Raw genomic sequence first — 14,614 nt, forward strand, 5'->3', positions numbered from 1 at the left:
TTCCGACGTGTTTGGAATAATTTTGGATCTAGTATAGGATCATTCCCGGAGCGTTTCAAGGCTTGTTCAAGATCATCTCGGGACAAGTTTACGACATTTTTAGAACCACTTCAGGACAATTGTGGGACTAGTTCGGGATAATTTCGTTGTAGTTAAAAATAAGTCATGAAATGGTCCCGAAATTGCTCTGAACTAATCCCGGTGTGGTTATGAAAAAGTCGAATACTCTTCAGGAGTATTTCCTGACTATTTCGGGACACATTCGGGACCATTCCGAAACTATTCACGAAATATCCGGAAATAGTCCTGAACTTTTCCCGAAGTGTTTACGAAAAATCTTCTACTTGACCTGGCTAAATTAATAAAATCAAAATACATTAATGTTTAACTTCTAATCCAATCCATTTATGTGCATACTGTGCATGTCAACGCCTAATAATTTGCCAAACGGTACTTCTTAATGTGGTCCCACAAATGGTATATGTATTAGAGATGCCATAGCATTTGATAGGACTTTCTTCTTTCAAATTTGTTCTTCCGTTCTTCTTCAAAAAACTCGATATTTTTAAGATGAAAATCCTTTACAATAACCAAATATTTTATATTTACTTCGTCTTCCTTCTGTAATTAATACTGAATTTTCAACACTTTCCTCCCATTTCCACTGTCCAATCGTGCATACAACACTTATTTAAAGCTTTCAATGACGAACACAGACGGAAAGCATTTCAATAACTTCCATATTCATTCAGCTCTCTCACAGACCTTTCTCAACTGTCTCGCCCATTTTTTTCTGGTATTCTTGGCATTTCTTAATCGTCTCGCACACAATTTGCCAACGTCTAATCCTTCGTTTCCCAAGCACCCACAGCATTTTTAACATTTCACGCACACATTTTTTCCCCCACAATTTATTTGAACACCTTTTAACCGAATAAAAAAAAAATAATTTTTACTTATCCTCTTACTTTACTGCTTTCAGTGTTGCGCGACGAATTCCGTCTGGAACCACAGAATACTCGCATAGCACAGGGTGACACAGCATTGTTGGAATGTGCCGCACCGCGCGGCATACCCGAACCGACGGTCACATGGAAGAAAGGTGGCCAGAAATTAGATTTGGATAGTACGAAGCGTGTACGCATAGTCGATGGCGGTAATCTGGCCATACAGGATGCACGTCAAAGTGACGAGGGTCAATATCAGTGCATTGCCAAGAATCCTGTGGGCGTACGAGAATCTGTGTTGGCGACGCTCAAGGTGCACGGTGAGTAGGGGCATGAAATAAAAAAAAATACATACATACATTCATACATATGTATCTAGGGGCTACGAGTATGTGTGAATTGTGGCAGCAAAGCAAACACCTCACGTGCATACATATATATGTATATGTACATGTACGCAAGTGTCAGTGCGCTTGTCGTTTGCTGTGGCAATTTGCACAGCTGATTGGCAACGAAATTGACTTGGCAACTGACAACTGGCCGCCACAACGACTTAGATTGCCGACCAATGTGTCATGTGTTCGATTTTGTGGCAAGCAGGCGCATACACACTCCTACAAATAGACATTTGTATGTGTAGGCCACAAACAACATTTTNTTACTTATCCTCTTACTTTACTGCTTTCAGTGTTGCGCGACGAATTCCGTCTGGAACCACAGAATACTCGCATAGCACAGGGTGACACAGCATTGTTGGAATGTGCCGCACCGCGCGGCATACCCGAACCGACGGTCACATGGAAGAAAGGTGGCCAGAAATTAGATTTGGATAGTACGAAGCGTGTACGCATAGTCGATGGCGGTAATCTGGCCATACAGGATGCACGTCAAAGTGACGAGGGTCAATATCAGTGCATTGCCAAGAATCCTGTGGGCGTACGAGAATCTGTGTTGGCGACGCTCAAGGTGCACGGTGAGTAGGGGCATGAAATAAAAAAAAATACATACATACATTCATACATAAGTATCTAGGGGCTACGAGTATGTGTGAATTGTGGCAGCAAAGCAAACACCTCACGTGCATACATATATATGTATATGTACATGTACGCAAGTGTCAGTGCGCTTGTCGTTTGCTGTGGCAATTTGCACAGCTGATTGGCAACGAAATTGACTTGGCAACTGACAACTGGCCGCCACAACGACTTAGATTGCCCACCAATGTGTCATGTGTTCGATTTTGTGGCAAGCAGGCTCATACATGCTCTTACAAATAGACATTTGTATGTGTAGGCCACAAACAATATTTCTATGATTGAGTCACAAAATTTATGGCTAAATTTGCTCCAGTTTCTTGGCTGTTTGCTTTTCCCAGCGCTGCCATTACCTACCACAGTATTCATTAATTTTATTTCTTTTTCCATTTTTTTTTTCTTGGCTTCGATTTATGCTAGGCTTATGCCTGCTATGAATTTCTTCTTTTCTTCATACTCTTATTTGTGTGTTTTTGTTTTCGTTATCGTTGCAGTGAAACCGTTCATCATACGTGGCCCGCATGATCAAACGGTGCTGGAAGGCTCATCAGTGACGTTTCCTTGTCGCGTTGGCGGTGATCCAATGCCAGATGTTTTATGGTTGCGCACAGCATCCGGCGGAAATATGCCATTGGGTAAGTGGAAATGCGATTGGCAAAATATGGCACAGGATAGCCAATTCACTGGCTGTTATGTACTAGTGTGTCCATATTGGACTATATTAGTAGGAAAATACTTTAAGATTCTTTAGAGTAAATATAAAGCTGCAATGTGCCTTAAATTTACTACAGAAAATTGAGAAATGAAAGAGTTTGAAGATTGTGATTCCCACCTTATTGTTGTAGCTTCTACTTTGCCATCCCTAGAATCTGCTAATCCTTAAATAGTTTCCGTCAAGCACAGGACTCAGGACAGGTTCACGGAGTGAGTCTTGGCGAAGGTGGATATTGTCTATTGACGTTCATGGACTGTCTATATAGAGTCGGGTCCATTCATTGTCATATATAGTCCTGGAACTCGTTCATTTGTTCATAGTGATGTCATTTCATTTAAGTAGTTCCAACTGGACTTGCTTCTTATGTTTGGCTCTATTAGAATACTCTCCAACAGGAAAAAGAGCTCACCAACGGTATGAGTTCGAGGCCAAGGTGGCATTTTGCTCCTTCCAAGAAATCTATGGAGTCGAAATTGGAGCTTCATTGTTCCATAGAAATAACGTTTCCGTTGTCAAATCAAGGTCTTTAATGCTTTCAGGGTCTTAAATCCATGGTTATTTCTTTTAATTTTGATAGCTGTGCACCTATGTATGACGCTTTCAGCGGCCCTTGTTATGCCTATTGCTTTCGTCAAAAGCCTCAAATGCCATTGCACGTGACTGTGGTTGCATGCTAATGCTATCCTGCTGGAGTAAACTATCTTACAGAGATCATCAATCTGTCCATGGCCACTCTCATCGTACAGATATCTGGAAAACGGGGAGAGAGGTCCCCCTGCTTAAACCGAGGAACCGGCTAACAAAGGATAGTCTTATCTCCCGATAATCGCCTTTTCCCGGTAGCGAAGACACATTGAGGTATTGCTACCCTACATTACAAGTACCGTAAAGTGCACAGCACAACAACAGCACTTAACGTTTTAAACACCCAGATAAATCGTGACCTGAACCGAAACTGACCCTGTGAGTGAACAGCCTTAGTAGCGTTAGATTTANTACAGAGATCATCAATCTGTCCATGGCCACTCTCATCGTACAGATATCTGAAAAACGGGGAGAGGTCCCACTGCTTAAACCGAGGAACCGGCTAACAAAGGAGAGTCTTATCTCCCGATAACCGCCTTTTCCCGGTAGCGAAGACACATTGAGGTCTTGCTGCCCTAAATTACAAGTACCGTAAAGTGCACAGCACAACAACAGCACTTAACGTCTTAAACACCCAGATAAATCGTGACCTGAACCGAAACTGACCCTGTGAGTGAACAGCCTTAGTAGCGTTAGATTTGTCAAAAGCGTTTGATACCGTCAACCACTCCACGCTACTAGAAGATATTGAGGGACTAAAACGGTGTTCGGTGATTTATCCGAGTAGTCGACATTCGTCAGTAATTTTCAAAGACAAAACCAGCAAAATTATGCAAGAGTCTCACAGGGTGGTATCCTTTCGCATATGATGTATAACTATTACATCTCAAAGCTCCCTCAACCAGAAGAGGGAATCTCTATTGTCTCTTATGCTGACGACTGCTCGGTAATGGCGTCCTGGAATTTATAAGTTATGCTCGAAAGTAAACGATTACGACTCCAAACTCCTCAGCAACCCTTTTTACCACCTGTACGAAGAAAGTCAGAAGTTCAGACTACAGCTAGGAATTCACGGTGATGAAGAACTAACTCCAATGGTGAATAGCCAGAAAATTCTCGAAATAACCTTCGATAGTCTGCTCTTCTTCCCTTCGCATACAACCGCAATTGTCAATAGAGTACATAGGCGTAACAAGGTCTTCAAATTGTCAGCCGGCAGCACCTGGTGCAAAGACAAACAAACATGGTTTGCCACATACAAGGCAATCGGCCGGACTAACAAGACTCAGTGGACGAAGCTACAGCCTACCAGTAGGCCATAAACGGCATTCACAGTGAGTCGGTCTCGACTTACACCGACTCTCGTCCTGTTAATGCCATTTTGGGAATACGACTATCTGACGTGGATGAGAAAGAGTTTCGTCTGCTACTCGCGGCACCTCTTCGTATGTCCCCTAAACCCCACTCTACTAACGCCTCTGTCCCTACGGACTAACTCAGTCGGAGTAGCACACTTCTTGGGCTACTTCACGATTTTTGAGCTTGACGAGGGGATTGATGTACAAGCAGGCCTTATCAAACCGCTACAAAAATAACAACAAAAACAACAACAACGCTAAAAATAAGTTCAATTCATAAAAGAAGCACAAAGTAACAATCCTTAACGACCTTGCAGCTGTATACATTTTAAATCTTTATTATAAGATATTAGAGCAATTTATTTTGGGGAATTTTCAACCTTGCTAAACAATAGAGCTTACTATTTCACAATTCTGGGACAATTTAGCCCTGTTAATTTATCAATTTGGTTATAAAGCGGCAGTAAGCATTTGTTGGCGAAAGGGGGGGATGCAGGTCAAAGTATGACTCGATCAGTCACAATCTTATATTAACTAGCTAAGGAAATTTATCCCACAGGATAACCAGCATTATTAATAACGGTTTTGCTATCTCTTAACTTTCCAATTTGATAATCTTACCCCTATCTTCTCAACTTAGTTTCCAATTTTCCAATCTATTTCTTCTCTTTCACGTAGATCGCGTGAGCGTCCTAGAAGATCGCAGCTTGCGTCTAGAACGCGTCACCATTGCGGACGAAGGCGAGTACAGCTGTGAGGCGGATAATGTGGTCGGCGCGATTTCCGCCTTGGGAACGTTAACAGTTTATGGTAAGTAAGAATATTCCTTTCATTTTAGATATCTAGAAATTTTAGCTGCTAGTAACCTTTGCACACCAAACCAACTTATGCGCCAATTATTTTTATTTCCTAAATTTATCCGCTAAAACCAACGCTGCACTACCGTTCCCTGCAACCCGTACGCCTAACTATAGCACCTCCCAAGTTCATACAGCGACCGACTAGCAAGTCTATCGAGCTGGGTGCCGACACTTCGTTTGAATGCCGCGCAAGTGGCAACCCGCGGCCTACACTCTTCTGGACAATAAAAAATAACCGCACGATTATATTTCCTGGCGCGCCGCCACTCGATCGTTTTCAGAGCTTAAACACCGAGGAGGGCCATTCCATATTGACGCTGACAAATTTTCAACGCACCGACCGCGATTTGGTTGTGGTTTGCAATGCAATGAATGAAGTGGCAACTATAACGGCGCGTGCTCAGCTCACACTCGACTCACAAGAAGACCGACCGCCGCCTATTATCATTGCAGGTCCGGTCAATCAGACGCTGCCTGTTAAGTCGATGGCCACGCTTCAATGCAAGGCTATTGGTTTGCCAAATCCAACGATTTCCTGGTATCGTGATGGCATACCCGTGCATCCGAATGCGAAGGTGAACATCACAGCAGCCGGCGATTTGATAATTTCCGACTTGGACCGCAAAGAGGATCAGGGTTTGTATACATGTGTGGCAAGCAGCCGCACCGGCAAGTCCACGTGGAGTGGCTACTTGCGCATCGAAGTGCCCACCAATCCGAATATTAAATTCTATCGCGCACCCGAACAAACCAAATGTCCCAATGCGCCCGGGCAACCCACAGTGCTGAATGCCTCCGCCAATGCACTTACCATTGTCTGGCCGACGAGCTATAAGGCGGGCGCTTCGCCACTCCTCGGCTACACAGTCGAAATGTACTCGACGAACAAGAGTAAGACGTGGATTCCCATTGCCGCACGCTTGAGTGAACCCATTTTCACGGTTGAAGGCCTCAGTAGTGGAGCGGCGTATATGTTTATTGTGCGCGCAGAGAATGCGCATGGTTTCTCGCCGCCTAGTCCCATTTCAGAGCCAATTACGGCGGGCAAATTAGTCGGTGCCGGCAGTAGAATTGGTGGGGGCTCCTCAAGTGGGGGTGGTGGTATTGGTGGCAGCGCTGGTGGAGGCGCAGGCACATCCGAACTGCTACTCAATGAAGCGGAAGCTGTGCTGCAGACAAGCGACATGGTCGAGCTCTTGGAGGCCAATGCCACCGATTCGACAACAGTACGCCTCGCTTGGGACATTGACAGCGGTCAGTACATCGAAGGTTTCTACATTTATGCGCGTGAATTACACTCGGCTGAGTACAAAATGATGACCATATTGAATGCGGGCAGTGGTGCGTCGGCATGCACCGTAAATGGATTGGAGAAGGCAAGCATGTATGAGTTTTTTCTTGTGCCATTTTATAAGAGCATCGTAGGCAAACCATCCAATTCGAAACGTATACGCACCATGGAAGATGGTAAGTAGAGTAGAGCAAGAGATGAAGGCAATGTAAAAGTCAATGATTTTTAAAGTTGCCACACGAATGTAGTTCGGTAGAATATGTGAGTGAGAGAGTGTACCAGTGTGTGTATTGTAGCAAATGTGAAGGGACTTTTGTTCACTTTTGGGTTTTATGTGCTTGATACTTGATTAGGTTTCACATTCACATTCCAAAACAATGCGCACAGAAAGGCTGTAAACACTCCACCTACACACATAGCGTTACACCTACACAGCTTAAAGTTGCCTAGGCATACATATTGCAGACACAATGGACCGGTCTGTGAATGCTGTGATTGTCTTTTTGGTCACAGCAGCTTTAGTTGAGTGATTTATAGCCAAAAATGGCACTGCTCTAAGCGGCAATTTTCATTTAAAACTGCTCCACACTCGGCCCATACACAAAGTGGCCCAGCAGGAAATCAATGGCGTAAAAGGTTGGTCACTGCGAATGTAGTCAGTCAAACTTTGAGAGACTGTTGTAAATTTCAAATGACAAGGTTATGGCAAGGACATTGATTTAATATACATAGTTCGTCAAGAGATTTGATTTAGTAGTTCAGGGATTTCAGTGTCATGTTTAATAAAGAGTTTAACAGATGAACAACTAATTAGACTCTACTACTTAATTTATTAATGTGGGGATTCAGTTCACGATGCAGCGGAGGAATCGTTTGTTACCCACTTTAAGCTCAGTACTAAAAAGGTTAATATTTATGTAAAAGTACATACTAGGAGTGCCAGTTACCATCGAAATTCGACCGTTTTTCTAGTATTTTGAAACCCTTGAAGATGTTTTCTAGCTTAGGAAGTCGTTTAACTTATAAGGTACCAAATTACTTACCGGCAGACCTCCCAATTTGGAACTAAAACGTCACTACAATTTTTTTAAATCTTTGAAGTTCTTTGTAGGACTTCGGCAGGACTTGTAATTGAACCGATGCATTCCAGTTTGTCGATAAATTTCCATAATTTTGTACACAGCGATAATTCAATGAATTTCAATACATATATATTTCGCTGTCTGACTATTAGATACCTGCTTTTTGTTTTATTTACCTGTCTTATATAAGTTTTCAGCTTTGAGAAAACCGTTTAAAAATGTTAATTAATATAACACTCTCGCTGGCGTCCCGGTGCCAGGTGTCCCAAAACTGAAAATGCTGACTCTGCACTAACGTTCCATCGATAAATGCAACCCATTCTGAAGATATTAGCCTTGAGAAAATTCTTGCATATTTTCGACGCCAGCTCTTGGACTAAAGCATTTCCTCAAACATCGCAACTTTTTTTCAGAGCTTTAAGAGCATAATTGGTACACACAGGAAATTATATGATGGCGCCTTCGGTGGTATGAGGTATTAACTCATTTTTTTTTTTAACTCCTATAACAGTCAAAGTTTCAATGGCTAAATGTAAAATTAGCAATTAGCGAGGTAACACCTTCTTCAATCAGAGGCTTCTTATTTTATTGGAATTTTTTCGTTCCCTATAACAAAAAAGTTATTTTCCATTTTATTTTTAAACCTTGCTATACTGGAAGCTTAAAATCAAATTCGAACCCAAATTACTTTCAACTTTATAAAAAATAAATGAATCGCTTGACTATTTATTTGGTACAGAATTTTTTTTGTGTCTTTATGTTGTATATCGTATGTAAGTATAAAAACTGAAAATTTGGAGAAAAAATGTGTCTTCTTTTGAATATAAATGTTTGTTTGTTTCTTCAAACAAGTTATGTTTTATTGTTATTTATCAAAATTATTTTATTAAAAGAAATGCCAAAAATTTTAAAAACTCATTCAAGAAACAACCAGAAAATTTAAAGTTTCAGCTTTTAAGAGTTACTAAAGAAAAAATTAAAATAATTTGTTTTCTTCTAAACAACGAAAAATACCGAACGAAATTTTAATGGTAAGTAGTACGTAAGGACACCTATAAACCCTGTAAATTTGAAGAAAACAAAAGGTGGCCTTTTTGAGAAAAAAAAAATTTTTTTTTGTTTTTCCATAAAATCGTGTTAGTGTTATTGTTATAGTTTATCAAAATTTTTCACTTTTATTTATCATTTAAAGAAAAAAATACAAACAATAGGGACAAATAAACTTAGGAGGAAAATTATAGAAACTACAAGGTATACAAAAAAATTTCCAAAAAATTTTTATTTTTTGACGAAATCTTAAAAAATTCATAAAAAACGCAAAAGTAATGCTAGTAAATTAAAAACAAAGGTTCATTTATTCTTCAAGCAGGAAAACATATTTTAATTTGAACTTAATTCCAGATATACCAGCCTGCATGATTTGAAATGGATCCAGACATAAAATAAAAAAAAAACTAGAAGGGTATGTTTTTGACATTGTTTAGTAAGTCATCATCGAATTGACAATCATTAGTACTAACGTATGCAAAATGTGGTTAGTACTCTAGGCTTACATCTATTTTAGTCTTATGAATGTGGCCATAAGAATTTTGGGAGGGAGTAAGAACACAAAATTAAGTACTTTTAAGGCACAGCAAAGCACGCCGGGTATTTGCTAGAAAGTTCATAAATTTTCAACGATCACTCAAACTTACCGAGAGAAACAGTTCTTGGCCATATGACCTATCAAAATTGTTAATTTGCGTTTGGGCCAACCGTCTTTCAATTAATTTTGTTTTATAAATGGTTTCTATGTGCAGTGTCGCCTGCGAGTCTTATTGTAAAGTAGTTTCTTCAATTACCAAATTCATAAGAGAAACGTTTGAAATTTTTTGCACATAGCCAATACCCACACCACACCACACCACACCAAACACAGCTTTAGTACACTTTAGCTCCTCATTAGACTANTTGAAATTTTTTGCACATAGCCAATACCCACACCACACCACACCACACCACACCAAACACAGCTTTAGTACACTTTAGCTCCTCATTAGACTGCCGTCACTTAACATGGGTCACTGCGCTCGTAAATCCATCTACAAATAGTACCTTCACTTATTTACATATAACACATACAAATATACTGGCTACTCGAAATTATATTAAAGCGTCAATTTCTTTTACAGTACCCGAGTCACCGCCACACGCAATGGAGGCCATACAATTCAATCGATCATCGGTATTTCTCAAATGGCAGCCACCCTATCCGAATAAGACACGAAATGGTGCGTATAAAAATCGCTTATAGCCGCACACATAGTACATATACAGAAAATGAAATGAAAATCCGTATCTAGCTTACTTTCCTACTTGTCCCCGTTTGAGATTTATGCTACTCAAAAGTGTAGTAGTAGTGCTACTCCTACGAAGTGCATCTTGGCAAGGCTTGCCAGTATTTTGGCAAATTTTCATTTCACATTTCGGAAAGAAATGTGCATGCTGTTTAATTTTTTTCCCCCCCTATACACGCTTGCTGTACTCGTTACAACATTTATTGAATTCTCTCTCTCTTCTATTCTTTTTTCCCTCTTCTTGTTTGCTTTCGATTTCATTGTAGGCATTTTAACCAACTACAATGTGCTGGTAAAGGGTCTGGACTCACATAATACAACACGCATTTTTAAAAATATGACAATCGATGCCGGCTCACCAACATTGTTGTTGGCCAACCTCAGCACTGGTGTTACGTATTACATTTCCGTTGCGGCTGCTACAAAGGTGGGCGTGGGCCCATTCAGCAAGCCAGCCGTATTGCGTATGGATCCACGCACACAATCGTTGGATACGGGATATACAAGGTTTGTTATGCGACTAGCAGATTTAAATCTAACACAAATTATTCTCTGTACATATATGTATGCATGTAAATATATCTCTAAATTTGTATATTCAGACATTCACTAGGATGCCCCACCGAAACCACATATTTCTATAATCCAAAAAAAAATCTAGGCCTCCCCAAAATATTTCGCTACAATTCGGGTTATTAATAAACTGAATAACTCAAAAAATTCGTCGTTAGTCTATTTTTACTTGAATGCCTATTTGTCTTGCAACTTTCTTTTCCTCCTCTGAGTAGTTTTTTATCTCCTAATCTGCTGAATAAATTTCTCGAATACAGTACTGCAAATTGTACTTAATGACTTGGCTCATAGGATTGGATGGATACTACTGGGGTTGGTTTCCTCAAAAACGCAGTTATTCATGAGTTGAAGTCCCATTGTACTAAGGGTTTTCCTTCCTCTCCTTGCTGAATCATTTTGAATCCTCGACGAAAGTCGTCAGGCACCGAAGGTTTATGTTAGGGTCACTAAAGAATTGAGACCCCAGAAAACACAATATATGCGTCGATAATACCGGACAGCTACAGGGAACATGTAGAACTGTCTCTTCCTCCGCATATATGTAAGCTTCGAATCCTTTTTCGATCCCATCTAAGGCAAGTTTTCCTAGAAATTCTAAAGGAAGTGGTTTGACTCCACCTCTCGTTCGCGCGAGTATAGTTAAAATCTCCTAAACGCAGCTTGCAAGTAGCGAAGGCCATACCAACGCGTTCTATGCCCGGTCGTATGTATATCAGACATGTGGATTTTTAGATAGTCGGTCAGTGGTGAAAGATAATTTTCTCTGGACGGAAACATTTTGCTGGAAAAGGAACGTTGAAGAAGGAAGAAGAAAATTGCGCAATGCGTTTATTTGGCAAAAACTAGGAATTACTTACACAGATAATTCATCGAATTTTTGGAGCGTCTCTCTACCAAGGGCTAGACTTGCTAAAATTCATTTCTCTGAAAAAGTGACTATCACACCATCCAAAATAGAAAAATGTCACCACTTCATTAACCTATCCTGGGGCTCTGGACCTACAGATGGTTGAAAAATAAAGAGTAAAGGCCATACAGTCGAACTCTCTGAAACCCCTGCTTTTACAAGTTAAGCGGAAGACCAGTGCCGCTACAAGGGCAGATCTACTAACAGAGATCAGAAATAACCAAAACATATTTTGCTTTGGAAGTATTTTACAGATTTTACATGGAGAGCGCACTATAAAAGATCTTTATTTGTATTGCATATTGATTTGCCAGCGCCTAAAACTTTTTAAAGCTTTTTACTTATACATTTTTTATAGACGCACAAAGGGTAAAAGCACTCTCCGCCCATATTTGGTCTAAACCAGCGATGGACAGAGAGAGCTTTTAATCTGCGCGGGCCTAGACAAAAAGTAAAGAAAGCTTGAAGAGCTTTGTCCGCGGGCAAGGCAGTGTCTATCGCCGATATAAACCAGTCACAACAAAAAACATAAAAATGTAAAGCTTTTAAATGGAGCTTTTTACAACCTTTCGTTAAAGCTCTCTTTGATCGTATCTGGTCTAGAAACGTACATTGTATCGCGTTCACTATGGGCATCCCTCAATGGACAGATGGATGGATCGCTCTCTACTCAGAGGGAAGCTACCTCTCCTATAGTCCTATAGAGGACTGAAACATCTTCCGAGCTGAGATTTGTGCTCTTGTGAAAGCAGAAGGAACTTAGATCTAGGCTATAGAGAAGGAAACTAGTCTTCTAGTAAATACCTGTGTTCCATCCTGAAAAGCCACTATATTCATCGATATTTAAAGAAACTTTGAGGTCAAAAAGTAGTAAACTTAGAGGTTGTAGGAAAATTACTTGCCAAATAGGTCCCCTCAACTGGGTTTCCGGACAGTATAATATCAAGGGAAACGAGGTAGCGGATGAAGTGTCTACGTATGTCTCTGAGATCATATGAAGGTAATCGAGGAATCAAATGTAGCCTTTGCAAGAACCTTAAGGACCAAACGGGGTGATCGCGAGATTCGGTGTAGTAGAGTTGGCTCGATGAGAACTAAGAGGCATCAGTTGACCATCTTAGTTGTCCATGCACGAACAGTCGAAGCGACTCAGACAGCAGGGGCCACGTTCCTTGCCTTGTCTAGAAAACACCAAGAAGGTCGAACGTATCTTAATTTTATTTTGAATGATATGTATTTCAGTCGGCTAATGATCTGCACTTTCTCTTTTTAATGTCTGCTTATATGTAGCCGAATGAAAATATGGCAAAATCCTCACCCATCCTGCTAACCTTACTATAAGAATTTGTACCTCTAAATGAAGGATGATCCCGAATTGAGCTAGATTAGTGCTTGCATAAAGAGATTTAACCACCCTCGTTTATGGGGGGCGACACACTCTAATATGCAAAGCCCGCAGTAGCCTAAACAAGCGCCATTGGCGTCAGACTATTCATAATCAACATTTTTTTACTACCTTCCTACATTATGTCGTCGTTGTTTTTGTAACTCCAATAATGCTCGAATATTTGCTGTTACTTGTTGTTTGAATGGCCACCAACTGGCCAGGCAGCCGGTCAGCCAGCCAGCAAAACTCAGATCGCGCAGTGTGGTGCCGTTTATCGTTCAACGACGGTGCAATCAACGCACCGGCAAAAGCAAAAGCAACATCGGTAGTGACATGACCAAAGGCAACGAAACCTCATCAGCATATTCAACGACTACAAACAAAAGCAACCGGACTACAGCAACAACACCAACAACAAAGTTCACATATGCACAACATCCATAAATCGGCAGCAATTTTCTCTAGTTTCCCGTGCAAATTTGTGTCTGATTAAAGTGAAAACGTAGCTGGTCTTATCCAAGGGTGATGTGCGTAGCTTCAATTCCTACTGCTATTACACAGCTGCTATTGCTTTTATATTCACTGCTGTGTTTGTTATCTGTGCCTGTCTTCCAATACATTGCCGCCTACTTTCATTCATTCATTCATCCATTTCACATCAGTACATCAATTTCTATTTTCTCATTTTCCCCACACATAATTTCGTTTTGCTCTACTCTTTCATTTGCTCCTTCTTCTCTTTCACAGATATCCCATCAATCGCGACATTGCCGACGATTTTCTAACACAGACTTGGTTCATCATTTTACTGGGTTCCATTATAGCGTTAATTGTGTTTCTATTCGGCGCTTTGGTCCTCTTCAAACGCTACCAATTCATTAAGCAAACATCGTTGGGCAGTTTACATGGTAAGTAGCACCTGAATGAACTTACATACATACCCATCTGCATACACCTTCACGTCTATCTGATACTGCTTAAATTCTATAGGCTCTAGAATAAGTATGTATTTATGTGTGTTTTGGTCTTCTCGAGTCATTTTATTGGCAACAGGTATTAAAGCGAAACACGTAAAACGTAGTAAGATAAGCATTTGAAATTTAAGTTTCGTGCTCTATATTTCACATAATATCAAATCGACAGTACTGTGTGAAAATCCGGAGTCCTTGCTGAATCAACTAGTATTAGTTCTTCAAACCTAACATAAGGCCCATTGGCAAGATTTTTTCCGCGAAGATCTGTGTGAACAAATAGGCATACACCCCATTTTCGTCGAGTTTCCACAAAGAGAAGAAGAATCTACTGAGCCATGTTTAAGTTTGGGATCCTTGCAAAGCTCATACGATTAAGTTGATATCGGAGACATAGTGGTAGGACAAAAAGCAAAGGATATGGTGCCAGGGTAGTCGACAAACTTACACGCATTCAGAGCGACAAGGAAAAGATGATGGTAGGTTAGGGAAAGGAAGGTTACGCTAGATGACTTTTAGTTTAAGAAGCCTAATGGACCCATAATAAAACCAAGTTGTTCTATCCTTT

The 14,614-nt window shown here is 40.6% G+C and overlaps 1 protein-coding gene across 4 annotated transcripts in view; it reads left to right on the plus strand.

Annotated features, from left to right (window-relative positions):
- The window catches only part of robo3 (roundabout 3), an 83,196-nt gene that overhangs the window by 52,105 nt on the left and 16,477 nt on the right, over nucleotides 1–14,614 (plus strand). For all 4 annotated transcript variants that reach the window (XM_017619124.1, XM_017619125.1, XM_017619126.1 and 1 more), the window contains 7 exons: nucleotides 983–1,267; nucleotides 2,476–2,616; nucleotides 5,318–5,449; nucleotides 5,614–6,966; nucleotides 10,044–10,142; nucleotides 10,475–10,715; nucleotides 13,823–13,983. In XM_017619124.1, the coding sequence (XP_017474613.1) occupies nucleotides 983–1,267; nucleotides 2,476–2,616; nucleotides 5,318–5,449; nucleotides 5,614–6,966; nucleotides 10,044–10,142; nucleotides 10,475–10,715; nucleotides 13,823–13,983 (2,412 nt within the window). The remainder of the gene's footprint in view (nucleotides 1–982; nucleotides 1,268–2,475; nucleotides 2,617–5,317; nucleotides 5,450–5,613; nucleotides 6,967–10,043; nucleotides 10,143–10,474; nucleotides 10,716–13,822; nucleotides 13,984–14,614) is intronic.

Source organism: Rhagoletis zephyria, unplaced genomic scaffold, assembly GCF_001687245.7.
Source record: "Rhagoletis zephyria isolate East Lansing unplaced genomic scaffold, Rhagoletis_zephyria_1.1 Rzeph_scaffold_01792, whole genome shotgun sequence".
NCBI lineage: Eukaryota > Metazoa > Arthropoda > Insecta > Diptera > Tephritidae > Rhagoletis > Rhagoletis zephyria.